Source organism: Clarias gariepinus, chromosome 16 (genome assembly GCF_024256425.1).
Source record: "Clarias gariepinus isolate MV-2021 ecotype Netherlands chromosome 16, CGAR_prim_01v2, whole genome shotgun sequence".
Classification (NCBI taxonomy): Eukaryota; Metazoa; Chordata; class Actinopteri; order Siluriformes; family Clariidae; genus Clarias; species Clarias gariepinus.
In genome coordinates, this window is record NC_071115.1 from 20,830,276 (window position 1) to 20,850,372 (window position 20,097).

Here is a 20,097-nt window from a genome sequence, read left to right on the forward strand (position 1 = left end):
CTGTTTAAGAAAACATATTCAAGATACAATTATATAAGCAAAAATTGGGATTAAAGTGCAGACTCTCAGCTGTAATGTGAGAGTATTCACATCCAACCTGGAGCATGTAGAACTTAAGCTCTTTAAGACGTAGCCGCCTCTTTTCAAGGGACCAAAAGTAATTAGACAATTGACTCAAAAGGCTGAAAAAAAATAAGGCTGCATGGGCTCTTCCCTCATTAACCTGTCATCAATTAAGCAGTTAAAAGGTCTGGAGTTGATTCCAGGTGTGGCGTTTGCATTTGGAAGCTGTTGCTGTGAACACACAACATGCAGTCAAAGGAGCTCTCAAAGGAGGTGAAACAGACTATCCTGAGGCTGAAAAAAAAAGAAAAAATCCATCAGAGATAGCAGAAATGTTAGGAGTGGCCAAATCAACAGTTTGGTACATTCTGAGAACAATAGAGTGCACTTGAAAACTCAAAAAGGCCTGGAAGACAACAGTGGTGGATGATCGCAGAATCCTTTTCATGGTGAAGAAAGACCCCTTCATAACATCCACTCAAGTGAAGAACAGTCTCCAGGAAGTAGGTGTATCAGTATCTAAGTCTACCATAAAGAGGAGACTTCATGAGAGTAAATACAAAGGATTCACCACAAGGTGCAAACCATTAATCAGCCTCAAAAATAGAGAGGCCAGAATTGACTTTGCCAAGAAACACCTGAAGAAGGCAGCCCAGTTCTGGAACAGCATTCTTTGGACAGATGAGACCAAGATTAACCTGTACCAGAATGATGGGAAAAAGAACGTTCGGAGAAGACTTGGAACAGCTCATGATCCAAAGCACACCACATCCTCTGTAAAACATGGTGAAGGCAGAGTGATGGCATGAACATGCATGGCTTCCAATGGCACTGGGTCACTTGTGTTTATTGATTTACAGCTGCAGTAAAGGCATGGCAAAGCATCACAAAGGAGGAAACCCAGCGTTTGGTGATGTCCATGGGTTCCAGACTTCAGGCAGTCATTGCCTGCAAAGGATTCTCAACCAAATATTGAAAAGTAACAGTTTACTTAGGGTTATGTTTATTTGTCCAATTACTTTTGAGCTCCTGAAATGAAGAGTGTTTGTATAAAAATAGTCTAAAAAAAGCAAATTCCAGTTCATCTAAAATAATGGAACACAGGGTGTAAGAACCATACTCGGTTGGTGTCTTTAGCCACAGCTTCCATTATAAGCTGCCACCCCGAACCTCCGTTTACTTCTCCCACTATGGAGCTTCTTGAGTTGCTGAAATTTTTCAGGGCGGCCAGATCGGCTCGGTTGCTTGCTGTTCTGCACTGTGGTACCGCAGGCTGTCTACAACAAACTGGATTCCAGAGGCAAACGTGGACTGCCAGTGAACTTAAGACATTTCCTGATGGTGAAAGTGGCCCAGAAGTTTCCCTTCCTGACTAACGGTGACAGCAAGCGGGTCAAGGACAGAGTGAACAAATTTTTACGCTCACCGAGGACCACTGTTGCACACAGACATTTACACTATTACATTTTGTTTTATTTTATTTAATTTGTTAGTTTCTAACACTTTATTTATACATAATTAGTATGTACAGTATGTAAAACATTAGTTTCTTTCTTATTTTCTATTCTGACAGTTTCCTCTATTTGTTGTTAGTTATTTCTATAATTAAAATGTGATTCCTTTAACTGTAACAAATTTAATTCTTGTCGAAATATATATATTTTTTACAAGCCCTTGTGCTGTTGTTTGTGCTGTTATTCTTTAATAATAACAAGCAGATACAGAGTCTATCTAAACAAAATTAAACCAATGTTTTTTAACTCGTGAATATAATTTTCATGTTTGTTGGATAAAGTACTCGGATGTGAAATTCATCATATGTAGTATTTCGTTGATACAACATATGATTTTTGACTCTACTTACGGTGGTAATAGGCATTCGGAGTACCTACTGTAAAACACTTTAAAATTAAATAAAACATTATGCGCTCACTGGGTCTCGGCGCAGTTGTAAACAGCATACACACGTTTGGATGTTTACAACTCGATTGCCCAGAATTCAGCAGCGTGAGAAAGTGAATAACTATTGGTTCAGTTGTGATGACGTGCACTCAGCATTAAAACAGGAGTATTTTTGACTCATAAATCCAGTTCCTAGCATCCCTAGCAATTAAAACAAAAACTTGAGGCAAATGTTTTTTTTTAAACAATATTTTTATAATAATTACAATGTTTAAGCATATACATGTTTTATTACACTAGGTCTACATGGAAACTAGAAATTTTCCAAACCACATGGAGTACCAGCAGCTGAAATGCAACATTATAACTATAAATATTTTTTTTTACAAATTTATTGAGGGTGTAAGAATTTGTTTATCCTGGTCTTTTGTTTCTTTTTTTGCTCTAGTTTCTGTTTCTTTAGTTGACGGTAAATGTTGACCACTCTTTCATGTTCTTCCTCAATTATCTTCTGCCTTGGCATAGAGCACTTGGATGTTGAAACATCAGTGGGGCCACATAGAGAGCTCAGAAGAACGCCACTGGAAGCTCTCTGGAGAAATGTACCAAGCATAAAATATTAAAAATAATATATATGGTAAAAAGAACTAATTAAAATACTACCATTAAATATGTTCATACACACAGTGGGGTTTTTTTTTTTGGTATTACAGGCCCATAAATGAAGACTTCTGTTGTGGCTTACCTGAGACTTTACATGAGCCTTCTTTGGTTTGACAGTCAGAGATGGAGGTGCCAAGGCAACCTCTCCAAACTGTACTTTATCTTTAAAGGGGGAAAAAAATGACATAAAATCAGATTGTATATTACATTAATGTAATGTTATGGAGCTTTTTTTGTGTGTACTTGCCTTCAAATTTTGCTTTTTTCCCCACATTCTCTGGTTGCTTGACTTTTTTCACATTAAGCAGTCTTTCTTCATTAAACCTTTAGAATGAGCACACAATATTTTTTCCAAAAAAAATAAATGGATAAATAAATAAATACCCTCAAGCAATACAAAGACTTTAACAACAAAAGTGAGGGAAAATGTTAAAAAGCCGATGTAGACAAAAAAATCAGTATGCCACTAACTTTTTTTTTATTTGTTTGGTTGAAGTTGTCGCCTTCTTCCCCAGATGTCGTTCAGGATGTCTCTCTGGCTGATTTTTGGTAAGAAAGGAAACATACTGTGTTTCTTGTGACATGCGCCGCAGATAAGCGGTCTCTGACTCTTGCTTTCCCCTCCGAAAGTGTGGAACTCTGATGTGTTCCTGCTCACAGATTTCTGTCCGTGCTTTGGGCTTAAAAGCTACAAAAAAGAATAAATATCACTTTTTTCCTCATGTCATGTCAGATGTGTACTTTACTAAATCTGTTTAGCAAAATGACTAAATGAACTAAGAGTGCTTTCACACCTACTGGATTTGGTGCACACCAAACGTGTTTGGTCCCTTTGCGTTGATGTGAATGCAATCTGGTTCGTTTGCGTTGATGTGAATGCAATCTCGGTACTTTGGTGTGCATCAAATCAATCAATCCGAGACCTGCCTGAAGGGGTGGTTGCGGACCACTTTATCTGCTCTACTTTGGTACGGTTCGTCTGGTGTGAAAGCAACCAAACCAAATCTGACAAAATGGTATAGTTTAATGCACTTTGGGTATAAGAGATATGGGGTTGTGGGTAAAATTCCTTTCACTTCCTGTTGACTCCATTAAATTTTTCAAGCTATCGACTCGCGATTAAATCAAACCGCGGACAAACGTGGAGTGCCGAAGAAATTAAGTGCCTCATAGATATATGGTGGGATGAGCATATCCAAAAGCAACTGTCCACAACACTGTATTTACGCGCTGTTCAGTAAGCAGATAAGGGAGAAAGGCTATCCTCGTACAGTTGCACAATATGCAAGACGGAAAGTTCTGGGAAAGAGAAAGACAAGTTTCCCTGGTATAACGCTTTGGATGAAATACTCAGGACAAAATCTATCGTTGAGCCTGTGGATGTTGTGGAGAATGACAGCTCAACTCTTTCGCCACTTGAATCCATCGGCGCTGTGTCTGACCTAACAGACCAACGTGACACTGATGTAGATGGTAAGCAACCTATTTTTTCACTGACACTGTATAAATGATGTTTACTGGAAACTGGAAAACAAGCACTCACACAGTACCAGACACAACACCGGGACGCTGTGCTTATTGTGGCGGGGGACTTTAATCGTGCCAACCTCAAACGCGCAGCGCCGAACTTTTATCAGCATATCACCTGCCCCACCAGGGGCGAAAGGACACTGGACCACTGTTACACTACAGTCAAGGACGGCTACAAGGCACAATCTTGTCCACCGTTTGGTAAATCCAACCACGCCGCCATCTTCCTCATGCCAAAATACAAACAAAGGCTGAAACAGGAAGTTCCGGTTCAGAGGGAGGTCGCGCGCTGGACGGACCAATCAGTGGCCGCGTTACAGGACGCACTCGATGACGCAGACTGGGGCATGTTCAGAAACAGCTCTGATGTAACGTCAGCGTGTTTACAGAAGCGGTTGTGGGATTTATCGGGAAACTAGCGGATGATACCGTGGAGAAAAAGACTATTAAAACGTTTCCCAACCAGAAGCCGTGGGTGGATAAAACCATCCGCGACACTCTGAGATCTCGCACCGCTGCCTACAACAGACTTGTATCGGGGGGACATGGAACCATACAAGGCTGCATCATATAACATCCGAAAAGCGGTAAAAGAGGCGAAGCAGCGCTAAGGGAGAAAACTAGAGTTACAACTCCAACAGAGTGACTCTAGGAGCCTGTGGCAGGGACTAAGAACAATAATGGACTATAAAGCACCAACATCCGGTATGACGAACGCAGATGCGACTTTGGCAGACGAGCTCAACACCTTCTATGCTCGCTTCGAGGCTGCAGCTAAAGACGCTAGCGATGCTAATGCTAGTGGTGCTAATGCTAGTGGTGCCAACGGCTGCAGACAGGAAGGCACTGCCAGCACCGGAAACTCATCATCTCCGAGCATGACGTGAGGAGAGCCTTCAAGAGAGTGAACACCAGGACAGCAGCAGGACCAGACGGCATCTCAGGACGTATTCTCAGAGCCTGCGCAGACCAGCTAGCACCTGTGTTCACTGAGATTTTCAACATCTCTTTATCTCTGTCGGTGATACCCCAGATGCTTCAAAGAGTCCATCATTGTTCCTGTCCCGAAGAAACCTCATCCTGCTTCTCTCAACGATTATCACCCTGTAGCCCTCACCTCAGTAGTAATGAAGTGCTTTGAGCACCTGGTCAGAGACTTCATCATTTCTTTACTACCCAACACACTGGACCCTCTACAGTTTGCATACCGCCCAAACCGCTCCACAGACGATGCAATCTCCCATCTCCTACACACATCACTCACTCACCTGGACACTAGGAAAGGGAATTATGTTAAAATGCTCTTCATCGACTACAGCTCTGAATTTAATACCATAATTCCCTTCACACTCACCACCAAGCTGGAGCACCTGGGACTCAGCTCATCTATGTGTCATTGGATCTCCAACTTCCTAACTGGCAGACCACAGGCAGTAAGGATGGGCGGACATGTCTCAGCCTCACTCACTCTCAGCACTGGAGCCCCCCAGGGTTGTGTTCTGAGCCCCCTGGTGTACTCTTTGAGAGACTTTAGACTGCCCTCCAAGGTGCTCAGGAATTTCTACTCCTGCACCATAGAGAGCATTCTGACGGGAAACATCACGACCTGGTTCGGGAACAGCACCATGCAGGACAGACGAGCTCTACAGAGGGTGGTGCGATCAGCTGAGCGCATCATCTGCACCGAGCTCCCTGACCTGCACTCACTCTACACCAAGCGGTGCTGGACCAAGGCCAGGAGAATCGTGAAGGACCTCAGCCAACCCAACAATGGATTGTTCTCTTTGTTGAGGTCAGGAAAGCGATTCCGCTTCCTGAAGACCAACACAGAGAGACTGAGTAGGAGCATCTTCCCGCAGGCGATAAGGTCTCTCAACCACATCACCATGCAGATCTAGTACAATCTTTTAACATCCATGGACACTATGGACACATTCACACACATCTACACTCACATCTACACTTACATGTTTATGTTTACATTCTGGACCATTGCACAAAGACACTTTAATAAGGCACCTTAATAAGTCACTTTTAATGCACATTTGCACACCATCTTTCTTTCACCAAATTTAATTTTTTTTTTTAATGTTCTATGTAAAGTATATTTCTATTTTTATTTTTATGTACAGTATATTTCTATTAAAATTTTTATTTTATCCTAGTTAAATTTTATTTTCTATCGTATTTCTTTTATTTCCTTTATTCATATTTATTTCTTATTATAAGTTTTAATTCTCTTTTTAAGGTCACTGGTGGTCGTATAAGCATTTCACTGCATATCATACTTCAAAACAGTTGCAACTGACAACAGTTTTCTTTTATTCTTAATTTTTTCTTTTTCTCCTAGACAGAAACAAGTCTTTGAGGTTTTAAGCGTTTTCTTCTTCCTCTCAAATGTTACCTCTAAGTTTCAGAGATGATTTCATATACAGCTTGTGTGCAACTTACATATTTTTTTGTTTCCCCAATGCATACACAGTACTTAAACTGTGCATTTATGTTTTCTGATACGTCATGTAGAATTAAAAATATCATTACTGTCATATCATTGAAAAAGTGAGCTCAAACCAATGTACAGGCAAAACTGGAATCAGTGCTTCAAGAATCAAGAACCACAACTTACGGATGAATTCAGGGACAACAACTGTCAAGCCACTACTAAACCAGAGACAAGGTAAAAATCCTCATACCTGGGACAAGGAGAAGAACAGTCTAATGTCCTCTTGTCAAATCAAAGCAAATTTTGCACATCATTTAAAAATCAAGGCCCCAGAGTGTGTAGAAAGTTCTTGAAGTCCAGTGTGAAGTTTTTAGTTGGTGACGATTTGAGGTACCATGTCATCCACTGGTGTTAGCCCACTGTGTTTTACCAAGTTTAAAGTCAATGCTTCTGTCTGCTGACAAGCTTTATGGAGATACCAATTTTCTTTTCTAGTAGGACTCCCACTAACTGTTTTGCTGATCAGTCATTACTCTGTCAACTTGCCTGACACTATTCTCTATGGGGTATTGTCTAGAACATAATGGGAGACACCAGGCTCTCAAAAAAATACAAATTAACTGAAGGCTAATATCAAAGCAACCTAAGCTTCAATAAAGCTTCAGCAGTGCCACAGGCTGATCACCTCTGTTGCATGAAACATTAATGCAATAAATGTATCACAAAATGTATTGTAATATTAGATTTTTGATTTTTATGAGCTGTAAAACGTATTCACCAAAAGTAAACCGAAAAGCCTTGAAATATTTAGCTTTTACTAGTCCTGAATCTAGTATGTATGGAAGTTTCACTTTTTGAGAATTAAATCATGAATTCCTGGAAAGTGCTGAATATTCAAGCTCCGTCTTTTGCTCAGTTTTCTGGAAAGTACTTAATGTTTTAGGTATAGTAATTTTGTATTTTGTCAAACAGTTTTAGAAAACAGCTTAAACTTTTAAACCACTATCAATTTAAGATTATTCTTTCTGCTAATTTCTAACAAAGATGCCAAGTGTACAACTTTTAATACCTGTGATTTGCCAAAAATGAAGGTGGCCATTTAATTTTTTTTGACCATTTAAGGAAACTATCTAGGAACATAAAATGAGGAGACCAAACTAAACAAAAGTTATTGCTTGGGCATCTAATCCATATATCCATACCTCTTATGATTTTCTTCTGTTTACTGCATGCCATATTCATTTTCTCTCTACTTTTCATTATTGCACGGAGTCGAAAAGGTATCTTCTCCAGATGTTCTTCCAGTCGAGGTTGTACATCATCTCTCCTCTTCAATGTCTTGCTGAAGTTTAAAAATAAAACCCTTAAAAACGATTTAGATAAAAGTAATGAACAGTATACCAAATTCATAATCAATTAATTGGACCATGATATGATGCACAGTGGCATGAGCTACATCACTTCAACCTTACTTTGACAGTTTTAAACAATAATGATTAAGCACAAAGCATGACCTCTTTAAAAGCATGGATTAATACATAGGATGTGTACATAATTCATATTTATTTACTTATTTTTAACAGAATTAGTTTTTTTTCATGTATGTAATATTTAAATTATGCTCTTTTTTGGGATTAATAAAGTGTAAACATTTACTAGTCTTTACAAGTTCTGTTTGTTCTAGCAAATTATGAGGGAATGGTAAAGTGCAAGCTGCAGACCTAAATTACATTTTATAAAATAAATACACTGGAACCTTGGATTGCGAGCATAATTCATTTCGGAAGCATGCTTGTATATCAAAGCAAATTTCTCCATAAGAAATAATGAAAACTTAGACGATTTGTTCCACAACATAAAAATAAAACTAATTATCCTGCACTTTACCTTTGAAATTGAACATGGCTGTAGTGATCAATTCCAGAGAGAGCAGAGGACAAAGGGGGTTGCTGTGTAGGACAACTTTCTCACACACACACATGCGTGCGCACACAAACATGCACACACCAGTTTACGGATAGAGACCCTCACTCAACCAAACGCTCACACAAACACTAGCTTGCAGACAAGGGGGTGGGGAAGGCGGCTGCTGTCAAAGCAACCTAAGCTTGGTGTGTACAACGACTTTCATACTTACCGTAAACTGGTGTGTGTGTGTATTATTTTCAACTAGTACTAGTTGAATGTTGACTATACGAGTGATGCACGCATTGAGACCGAGCATGGGAGAAGATCTCAGACCTATTACAGAGGTTATTCTTCTGTTGTCTAAGGACATTAGGAATTAGATAGGACGTCCTTAGGATGTCCGGCTGGGAGTGTCCTGCTCCAGACTTGTTGTGTTGATGCGATTTTGCTGCCCCCTAGTGGCAGTTGCTTGAGAGAGAAAAAAGACCAGTCCAGTTCTATATGCGGTTAGTTTCAGTCCAATGTTTGGATGACATCCTTTGTTTTGTGTTTATAAACACATCATCTGTAAGTTAATTTTTTTATTATATAATGCTTAATTATATATATTAACATATACTTGTAATATCACGTTTATTCAAAGCTTAAATTTTATGTAATATGGGGATAGTCATTAACTATTAGCTTAGCCCACTATATCAATATTTCTTGCCATTTTCTTTGCCTACTGATTATTGTCTATTTGCTATTTTTTTTTAGTTCTACTCTTAATTCATATGGTACCTGGCATCTTATCAAACGTCTAAGATGAATCCTGACTCTTCTGTACTTTCTGGATGGAGTTTGGCTGGCTGCTAAATTGCATGAGTAGATGCAAGGAGAACAGTACAAAGGCAACAAGAAATGACAGGTGACCAAAAAAAAAGTATCTCTGTACTTTTCTCTGTCCTCATTTAAAACACTGTTGTAACAATCAGCTTTGTTTAAAACCCTAGTTACACTAAAACGGGGTCTAGAATCTAACTTCTGATGTGGTGTAGACCTAGCGGAACAAGAAAAGACAAATGAAAATTTTAAACAAAACCCAAAGTGTATTAAGTGACAAAAAACAAAAAAGGTGCACCAAAAAAACAATATATAGTGTGTGTGGATGAAGGTACATGTCGATAGTCCGGTTTATTACTGAGTGTGTGTGGCGGGAGAGATGGCTCGGTCTTAACGGTATGATCGATTCAGTCAGGGAGCACGAAAACGGAGCAAGAGGCGTTGTGACGGAGTCCGGCAATGATAAATCCAGAAAATGGGATAATCCATAGAAATCACTCTCTCTCTTGTATAAACAAAGCGCTGTCCCTTTAATGAATCCTCCCAGAGGAGTTTCCCGGTTCCTCTTTAGTGTCGGATCACATGACCCGACATGTCATCGAGATTCCCTCGCGCAGTGGCCATGCATGCTTGCGATAGCTTAACCCCCGGACCCAACTAAAACCTATTGGTTTCATTTCCCGGCGCAGGTGTGCTTTATAAGCCCTTAATTATTTCCCCGCTGTATAAACAATGACCTACGTATGTGGCCGCACTACACTGTGATGACATTTTTACATTACATTATAGACTGTGAATAAGGATTGTCATTTTTAAACATTTTTTTAAATAAATTTAGTCTTGTCCAATTCTTTTTCCCTGATTTTCTCCCCAATCTAGTCATGTCCAATTCCCTTCCCGTCATTAGGGGGGCTTTCCACATTAAGGCTACTTATCTTCATCTCGCCAGGAGGGCCAGGGGCTGTCACGCGTTTCCTCCGAACCACGTGACACCAGTCGACCTCTTTTTTTCGATCTGCTCGCTCACACACCGTTGGGGCTATCCGCTCCCTCTGCGTGCGCGAGCTTTCAGACGCCCCGAATGGTGTAGAGCCGTGCAATTAATGTGGGAGCACTAATACCCCTTATCCCTGCCAGCCGAGCGAGCTCGGCCAATTTAGCCCTCTCGAGGCCTCCGGCTGTGAGAGGTTACAGCATCACCGGAACCCGAACCAGCGATCTCCGGATGATAGGGCAAACACTTTACCAAGGATTGTCATTTTCTTTTTTTTGTTGAATGGTTTATACAAAGTTAAGAAATTCTTTGTATTTGATCAGTTAGGATCACTACTTTAGGAAGTGGAGATTTTACACTAATCAACTTCTTCGGCTGTTCCCTTTCAGGGGTCGCCACAGCAAATCCTCTGCCTTCATCCAACCCTACCCTCCCCATCCTCTTCTCCCCACCAATACAACTTTTCATGTCCCTTCTCACCGCATCCACAAATCTCCTCCTTAGTTTTTCTCTAGACCTTCTGCTTGGCAGTTTTAACCTCAGCATTCTTTTACCAATATGCTCACAAACATTACACAGCTGATCCTTTTTTTCACTCATTCCAACCTGTCTGTGCATGCCTTATCACCTCCTTTCCACACTTTCTATTGCTCTGGATCATTGACCCTAAGTACTTCAATCCTGCAGCTTCTTTACCTCTGTAGCCTCACCATTCCATTTGGGTCCTTCTCATTCACACACGTATTCTGTCTAAATCTTCATTTCTATGCTTTCCAGAGCGTACCTTCACCTCCCTAGATTTTCCTCATCTGTCCATCATCAGAGCAAACAAGAAGGGGCTTAGAGCCGATCCTTGGTGCAGACCCATCTTCAACTTCTATCATACCTACAGCATATCTCACCACTTTCTTACAGCTCTCATGTCCTGCACCACTCCAAAATATTTCTCTGTCACTCCAGACTTCCTCATACAACACTACAGCTCCTCACTCGGCACCCTGTAATACGATTTCTCTAAATGTACAAAGACACAATGCCACTCCCTATTACCTTCTCTGTACTTCTCCATCAGTATCCTCAAAGCAAATACTACATCTGCTCTACTCTTTCTAGGCATGAAACCATATTGCTGCTCACCTCTACCTAGCTTCCACTACTCTTTTCCATTTTATTGTATGGCTCATCAGCTTTATTCCTCTGTAGTTGCCACAGCTCTGCACATCCCCCTTGTTTGTAAAGATCTGTGATTTCAGGCTAACAGTACAGAAAAATATTTTTTCCAGCTTTTATTTCTTTCATTACATTTCCGATGGGGCAGAAATTTACGTACAATTAGTAAGTATTTAGTAGAATTGCCTTGAAATTGCCTAACATGGGTCAAATCAGGTAGCCTTCCGTAAACATCTTACAATGATTTAAATTATAGCCCATTTCTCCTGACAGAACTAGTGTAACTGAGTAAGGTTTGTAGGCCTCCTTGCTTGCATACGCTCATGCAATGTCGACATTTTTATAATAAATCTGCTCATACTGGTGCATGCTTTCATCTGCCGTTTGATCAAAAATCAAAGTATGTGCCCAAGTATATTCACCAACCATTTTTAAAAATCTGCATGGAAGAATGAGGCCATCGCCAATCAATTCTGTAGCGGACAGTTATGAATTAACTGAATGTATGTATCAGATATATATATATATATATATATATATATATATATATATATATATATATATATATATATATAAATACGTCTGTATTTAGTTTTATCATTTATTTAATAAAAACATTTATTTGGCAATACATTTTTTGAAAAGAAAATTTTCCATTTGTGTACATATTTTTTCTGAGTCTCAACAATATAATTTCATTTACAAAAAGTGGCAGTGTACCCCACACATAAGAGCATACTTGGGCAGGCCGCCCAAGTATATTCACCCACCCTTTTTGAAAATCTGTATGGGAGAATGAGGTCATCAGCAATCAAATAACCGTAGCGTACAGGTCCTTCTCATGCTACTGCTTCTTAACCAGTTTATTTTACTACTGTTGGGAGGCAGTAAATGCAGTGGATGGCAGATGCTATATAAAGAATGAGAAGGGCATACTGATGGGCAGACACCATGCTCTGCAGAGAAACAGTTTTGCCCAGTGAACATGCTCAAATCCGTCTCCCCCCAAAAAAATCTATTTTATTTTTTTTACAATTTTCCATGTAAATTTGGTTTGTATCATACCACGAATACCAATTACTTAATAGAGAGGCTGTTATTACTTGTTGTACTTTGGTTATGTATTATGTGAAATTTGTTATGTAAATTTGTTGTTTTCTGTATCTACTTGTGCAGATTGGGTGGTCCACTTTGGTAACCCCCTTGCTGGGAGCAGCCGGAAGACCAACAACAATATGAACTTTAAACTTTTAACATGATGTTTACTAGGGCCCAACCACTATCACATTAGCACTATGATGTCATGGCTATTATGTCATTATAATTGCTATTATAGTGTTGATGTCTGAAAGTCATGAAATTTGTAGACAGGGTGGAATCTGCTGCCATTAGGATGCCTGAGCAGCTGGGCCCTGGGCATGACCCAGCCCTAACAAGATTTTGTTGCATACATCATACACACTTGCACATATACATGCAAAACCTGGTACATATTTAGACCTCATTGAGCTGAACAACCTTCACATTGCATATCATGGGCTCTTCTCAGTAGGAAGTTACATTGGGTCATTTCCAGAATGCACCCAATGGATTTTGATATACTTCTCCTAGGGAATTTATACGATTGCCACCAAACTGGGCTTATGTGATCTCAAGACACTGAGGATGCAAAATCACAGAGAGATTTGGGTCATCTGTGACGATGCCTTCATTCTTTTATTCTTTTATAATTCATTTTACTTCTTAGTTTGTTTTATTTATTACTTATTTTAATTCAAATACTTATGTATGATTTTATTTTATTACAGTTTTTATTAACCATCACTAACTAACTATTTACTTTTTACATGGTTAAGTTTAATTTTATCTGCTTTCATTTGATCTTATTTAATTCTGGTTGTTTTATTCCTATCATTTACAGCACTTTGGGCAACTTCTGTTGTTTTATTAAGTATGCCATAAATGAATTTTACTTTTGACCACCACAGAGAGATTCATCAACATTTAGTCAACATTCCGTTATACCTTAGGTAATGTAGCTCCAATTAAAAAAAAAATTATAAGTGATAAACTCGCTCCCTGGTGTAATGATCACATAAGCACTTTAAAAAAAGACTGCTTAAAATTAAATCAGAAATGGCATCAAATTAAATTGTTCTAAAAAGCTCATAGTGTTGTTAGATCAATGTATTTTTCGGCCAATCTGGAAAATAACAAAAATTATCCTAGATTTTTATTTAATACCATAGCAAAATTAACCAGTAATAGGACCACAACAGAATTTTCCACATCAATAACATACAGTAGTGACTATGCTATGACTATGCCATCATAATCCTGCCTGCTTGTATTCTGCACTAAATATACATTCACCTTATACAATGTGTGCTTGTGACCATACCCAACTGTTATATCTCCTTAAAGGGAAACACTGCACTGTTGAGAAACTTCTTTAACAACGAACCTTTCTAAAGACTCTGGAAACTGGATCTTTAACAAAGAAACCCTTTGCCTAATGACACTTGCTTTTACTTTTTACGAGCCAGCACACACACAGTCACAATGTTATAATAAACAGAGATAATTACCCACCATCTTGCTTCGCTAGCGATGGACCATTGGCTGAGTTGTGATCACATGACGCTTGGCAGACAAAGCACATGCGTACTACTATGTTAGGACCTCGCTCGTTTTTCCAAGTTAAAATGAATTTACACATTTTGCTTGTCTTGCAAAGTGTTCACAATCCAAGGTTCCACTGCACTGTTTGGCACCAATATCACAAAAAAAACAATACCCAACCCTAATGGTAGCACAGTGCTACCACTTCATAGTACAGTAAATGACACCATCATACAGGAAGAAAATTAACCATTCAAATAAAATTTTCTTCACCTTTAATCTGCATTTTTAATACATCCAGGTCTAGCATATGTAAAACCCATAAAACCATGATTATATGAATTGTCAGAGGATATAGGTGACAAGATAGACAGTCTCAGGCTGCTGGGGAATACTTTTAAAAATTATATACTCCTAAAATTATATATTTACACTTACCACCCACTTTATTATAAACCTGCCCATAACCTTTAAACCTTCTCATTTATGCAGTTATCTAAACAGCCAATCATGTGGCAGCAACACAAAGCATAAAATCATGCAGATACAGTTAAAAGATTCAGGTAATGTTCACATCAAAGGACCAACTGGAAAGAAAAAAAATCTCTCCGACTCTGCCGCATGGTGGTTGTTATATGGAAGTATAATAGTGCCAAAATTCCTCAAAGCAAAATAGCAGGTTAAATTACATGAACGGAAAAAAATGTGTTGCAATAAAAATGTTTGAATTTTTCTGCATTGCAATTGAATCCGAATTAAAAAAAAATTCTTAGAGCATTTACAATGTTTGCAATTTTTGCCACTGCAATTTATTGTCATTGTATATTTCAAAAGTGAAAATGTAATCCAAGCATTTAAAATTCAATGCAAAAATATTCAAGTTACTAAATTGCAGTTTTAAAAGTTTTAAAAATACAATCTTCATTATTTTTTAATCTTACAAATTCAGGTTACAAAATTCAGGTCGCTAAAATTCAGGTAATAAAATTCAAGTCGCTAAAATTTAGGTCTTCACATCAGGGATATCACAGGAAGAGCACTAGAGTGCCGATTGCTGCTGTCCGTGCCGCAGTGTACTTTAAAGTGTGCTTCCCGCTCCCTGTGCAGTCTACTTCTCAGAAACTACTTACCGATCGGAACGCAGACCTCTTAACTAACAGGCTGGGTTGCCAGCTGCACAATAAAAAGTATAATGTGTTAAAAATACCCCTCTGCTGTAAACGCTAAAGCAAAGCTGGCGTTCTTTCATTCACACGCGAGAGCGATGGGTTTCCCGCCCCTGCGCTCGGTAATGTACAGTACACTCACATTCAGTAACCAGATGGGATTAATTTCCTCAGCAGCAGCAACAACATACATGCTGTTTACACTTTGTTAAATTTATATTGCTTATAAATAAAGGTAAACATAAAAACTTTGTTATTAAGAAAAACGTAAAGTGTGGATAGTACGGTTAATGTCAGTTTGAATAAAATAAAATAAAAAAATTCTCAAATTATTTTATGCAACGCAATTACAACATTTCAGTTTAATATTTAGTATGAAGTCATAAGTCTTCATGTAGTTGTTTGAACAGTTAGTAGTATATATGTATGTGTGACTGTTTCATATATGTGTATGTCAGCGTTTCATATGTGTGTGCATGAGTGAAGTTTGAACCCCATTTCTCTTTATTGTAATTTATATTTTTTATATTTATATCCTTTTTATATATCTAGTTTTTGTCCATCATTGCACAAGTAACTCTGGTCAGTTCTCACATTACCCTGTGTATACTGACTGTATGTAACATATACAGTGTGCAATCTATAACCAGTTATATTTGCACAAAGTCGGACTTTTGCAGTTACTCTGGTGTCACTCGATGAACCCATGCTGTTTGACTGCTTCCTAAATTTGTTTCTGCTGCTGTACAGAATTTTTCCACAGACTGTACATTACCGAGCGCAGAGGATTTTTTTCAATTCAGATCAGATTGCAATGCATAAAAATTCAAACATTTTTATTGCAACAAGTTTTTTTTTTTCAGTTCATGTAATTCAATCTGCTATTTTGCTTTGAGGAATTTTGGCACTATTATACTTCCATATTGTCACCAGAAACTGCTGATCTCCTGAAGTTTGAAAAACAACAGCCCCTGAAGTCCAAGTGAGTGAGTGTATACTCTGTTTTAAGGTGCTGACCTAATTTAATGAAAACATTTATTTAAAGTGGTCTTTGCCCAAAATGTTGTCATTCTCCATGCCACTGCCGATGACTCAATTAACAAAGCAGTAGATATTCATTAGATTTTTTTTAAATATATTTTTCCATGAAGAGGCATTTCTGTGTCTGTGTTTCTTTTAAAATAAAAAGGTAATTACTTATTTTCTTTTTATGTGTGAATTTTTTTATTTGTAAAATAAATATTTTATGACAAAATGTTTGGATAAATGTTTAAAAGATTAAACATCAAAGATAGGGTTATGATTTACTGGCCAGTTAATAAAAGGATTAATCATCCACCTCGAAAATTATTCCTCAATCATGAAAAATAATAAGACTAATAGGGGGAAATTTGACAGATAAGTCAATCAAAAAAAATTATTAGCTGCAGACCTAGTTGTGCTTGATAACTAAGCCAAAATAGACGAGTGCCACTTGACATGTGCACGCGTGACTTAAAGTTTTAAGACAACTTCATAACTGTTCATGAGCTTTTAGGACTTTATAACTTTCAAATGTATAACCTGCAAATGTGAAGTGAATGCACTCAGTCCAAGATTGTGAGTGCATCGAGATCTGTAATCCTTGGACTGCTGAGTTATGATGCCATGTATTACTATTATTATTATATATTATTATTAGTCATCACAATAAAATTTTTCCCTGGTGAACAGAATCAGAATTAATCAAACAGACATTTGCTCTAAGTGAAGCAATGGTTTATCGCAATGTACTTCAACTCCATTCCAGGAGGGCCAGTGTCCAACACCTAATCACACCCACTGAACCTGGTAATTAACAGGGCCCGGTTTCCCAATAATGCACTCTTAGTGCGCTAAGAAGACTCTTAAGATATATCGTACGTAAGTTGTCACCATGCCGTTGTAGCGAGAACCTGGTAAATATAGAAACTTTTTTAAAAATAGCCACATCAGTCAAAATATGAAAAGGGCTGAAGTTTTGCCTAATGAAAAGATTTACATGAACCACACGGCTCCGCTGGCGGCACAGTCTTCGGTTTAGCACAACATGCTGTATCGCTGCCATATCTGTTGCTTTCTGGACGCCACCATGATTACCCATTTATACGATCTTAGCCACTTAGAGCCAAATTGCTTGCCACCTGTTCAATATTAAAAGTGATTAATTTTGAATGCATTAGTCACATTATGAAATAGGCTAATTAAAAACCACTATTAGTTCTGATATAAAATAAAATGCTTAAACAGGCCTACAGTATATATTCCATTATTAATTTTACTTTGATAACGTGATTTATAAAGACTGCTGCACATTGGCGGCGACTAGCGTCTTGAGCTGAAACAACGCTAAGAGTGAGTTAAGGTTGGTCCAGACCAACCATACGAACGTGTGACTTAGACTTACCTAAGGTTTACTTAGAGTACGAACGTTTCGGGAATCCCGCCATAACGTTAGGAGAGAGGTTAAGGTATAATTCAAGAACTTCCTTATGGAGCAATATCCCGGACAATATTCAAAAGGAATTGCAAATTGCATTTGCAATTGCGTTTCCCATATGTGGACGCACAAAGTGTGCCATAATTCAAATGCAATTGCAAACTTTGCATTACAGTTTGCTGTTTCACCTTCGTGAACGCACACTGACTGCCAAATTTCAAATAAAAAGTCCATTACCATAGACTTTGATAATATCGAGCTTTGATAATAATAATATGAATTTGATTATGATGTCCTATTATATTTGATAGAGATTTTGTGGGTGTGCAATCAGTGACAGGGGGCATTTTAGCGCATAACACTTTACTGCGGTTCACCTCCATTGCTCAAATCCCCCCTCTCTTGTTCGGCGACTGCGAGTGACGTCACTCCCCACACAATCCCGCCCCTGACGCTGATTGACAGGTTTCCGTGTAACGTGTTGGAAATGCAATTGCAAATGGATTAGGAATTGCGTTCGAATTTTGGCCCGGCTTGACGCGCGACGCAGAGAAAGTGAAAAAGCAAACGGGGTCATTGATTTTGGTATTTAAATATGACAGGTTCGTGACTTGTAAGACATGGGAAATACAAATGGACTTTTCTTTTTTATTTAATATTTGGCAGTCAGAGTGCGTTCACGAAGGCGAAACAGCAAACGGTAATGCAAAGTTTGCAATTGCATTTAACTCATAGCACACTTTTGTGAGGCCACATATGGGAAACGCAATTGCAAATGTAATGTAATTTGCAATTCATTTTAAATATTGTCCGGGATATCGCCCCATACTTCCTAGCGATAAGAAGCTTTCGGGAAACCGGGCCCAGGTTAGTTGAATCATTTGTGTATGAGCAAAGAATCACCAAACTGTGCTGAACAATGGCCCTCTAGGACTGGAGATGACGAACCCTGATTTATAATAATAATAATAATAATAATAATAATATGCTTGTTCTAACATGTTATTGTTTTTATAGCAACGCTAAACAAGAATTTTACGCAAGGAGTCTTAAATATGTAGCAGATTATTAAATATTTACTAATACAAATCAATAAATTACAACATTGTTTAATAATAAACTAAATATCGTAAATAATGTTTCGCGTGTTGAGTCGTTTTCATATAATTGCACAATCCGTTTTGTGGTTACGTTAATTCCTTACATAATGCGCAATTCTGAAGAGATCAAACACGTGCCAACTTTTCGGATATTACTCAGAACACCATCTCTCATTATAGCTAGATAATTGTCTACGGATTGCAGTTCATACCTTGGATTGCGGTCTTCTGTTTGATGATGGGAGAAATTTGAAGATTTATTTCGACTGTCTTTGACCATTTTAGCAACAACTTCTCTATCAGCGTGGTCTTCTTCGTCTTTAACGGTGGTTGGCATCTTGTTGCATTAGCGCCCCCTTGTGACATTATTTTTTAACTGTCTCTTCATTTTTATAAAATTTAAACCGAATCTCTTAGATATTCCAATAGTATATTTACATCCACACATCTGCTCCCAGTTTCTAGTACACAGGATAAGTTTTAAATTACTTCCTACCATCTTTGCTTGCTGTAGCTGTTTGATAATCTTTGTTATTTCTGTACTGTATTTCTTACATTACATAAGAACATGTTCTATAGTTTCCTTTTCCTGGCAGCCACCTGTAGCGTTCGATGTACTGTTGAGATTAATGTGGCCCATCCTCACTCTGTTCATTTCTTTTGCAACTTATACAGGTATCTCCTATTTTGTTCCTTTTGTCTTCTTGTTTCTCCTGCCATTTCCTCATAGTATTCCTTTTGCACACACACTGCGAACTTTCTTTTTTACATACTGCGGACTTTACCACTTATATATAAACAGTAATACTTAATACTTATTCATATTTCTGGCTTACATTCTATGTTTGATATATATATCTTTGTTTATATACCTATTCTTTGTATTATTTGAGTCTATTTTATGCTTATGTTTTTAAAAACTTTTTAGTGGCATTTATTAGGGGGACAGCAAAGGAAGAATTTCATTGTACGGGGGAACATGTTTCTATATGACAATAAAACTTAAAACTTCATACCATACATCAGACTTTCACAGATCAATGTCAATATCATATTCTCCTTTTGCTATTTTATCTACTTTCTCATTTCTGATACCCAGAAATACCTTAAAACCTGTGATTGTCATAACCTTTAATGCCTTGACCCCCTTTGCTATCTGCAAACTTATCCCCCACCTACCCAAAGTTCGTTTTCTGAGTCCCTTCTCTTTACCAGCACTACTGCCATAATTTTCTAGGTGGGTGATTTTTTTT

The 20,097-nt window shown here is 38.1% G+C and overlaps 1 protein-coding gene across 2 annotated transcripts; it reads right to left on the minus strand.

Moving 5' to 3' along the window:
- Nucleotides 1–1,219: 1,219 nt before the first annotated feature.
- On the minus strand, nt 1,220–19,196 carry ccdc137 (coiled-coil domain containing 137). Of its 2 annotated transcripts, none has more exons than XM_053514456.1 (6): nt 19,057–19,196; nt 7,804–7,964; nt 3,100–3,316; nt 2,876–2,952; nt 2,711–2,790; nt 1,220–2,557 (listed from the first exon to the last, which is right to left on the minus strand). In XM_053514456.1, exons 1-6 carry the CDS (start codon nt 19,179–19,181, stop codon nt 2,357–2,359), a joined length of 861 nt encoding a protein of 286 aa, XP_053370431.1. In that variant the 5' UTR covers nt 19,182–19,196; the 3' UTR covers nt 1,220–2,356. The 2 variants fall into 2 exon arrangements, with proteins under 2 accessions (XP_053370431.1, XP_053370432.1); XM_053514457.1 differs by having other exon boundaries at nt 1,224–2,557; nt 7,804–7,943.
- Between the last annotated feature and the right edge of the window lie 901 nt (nt 19,197–20,097).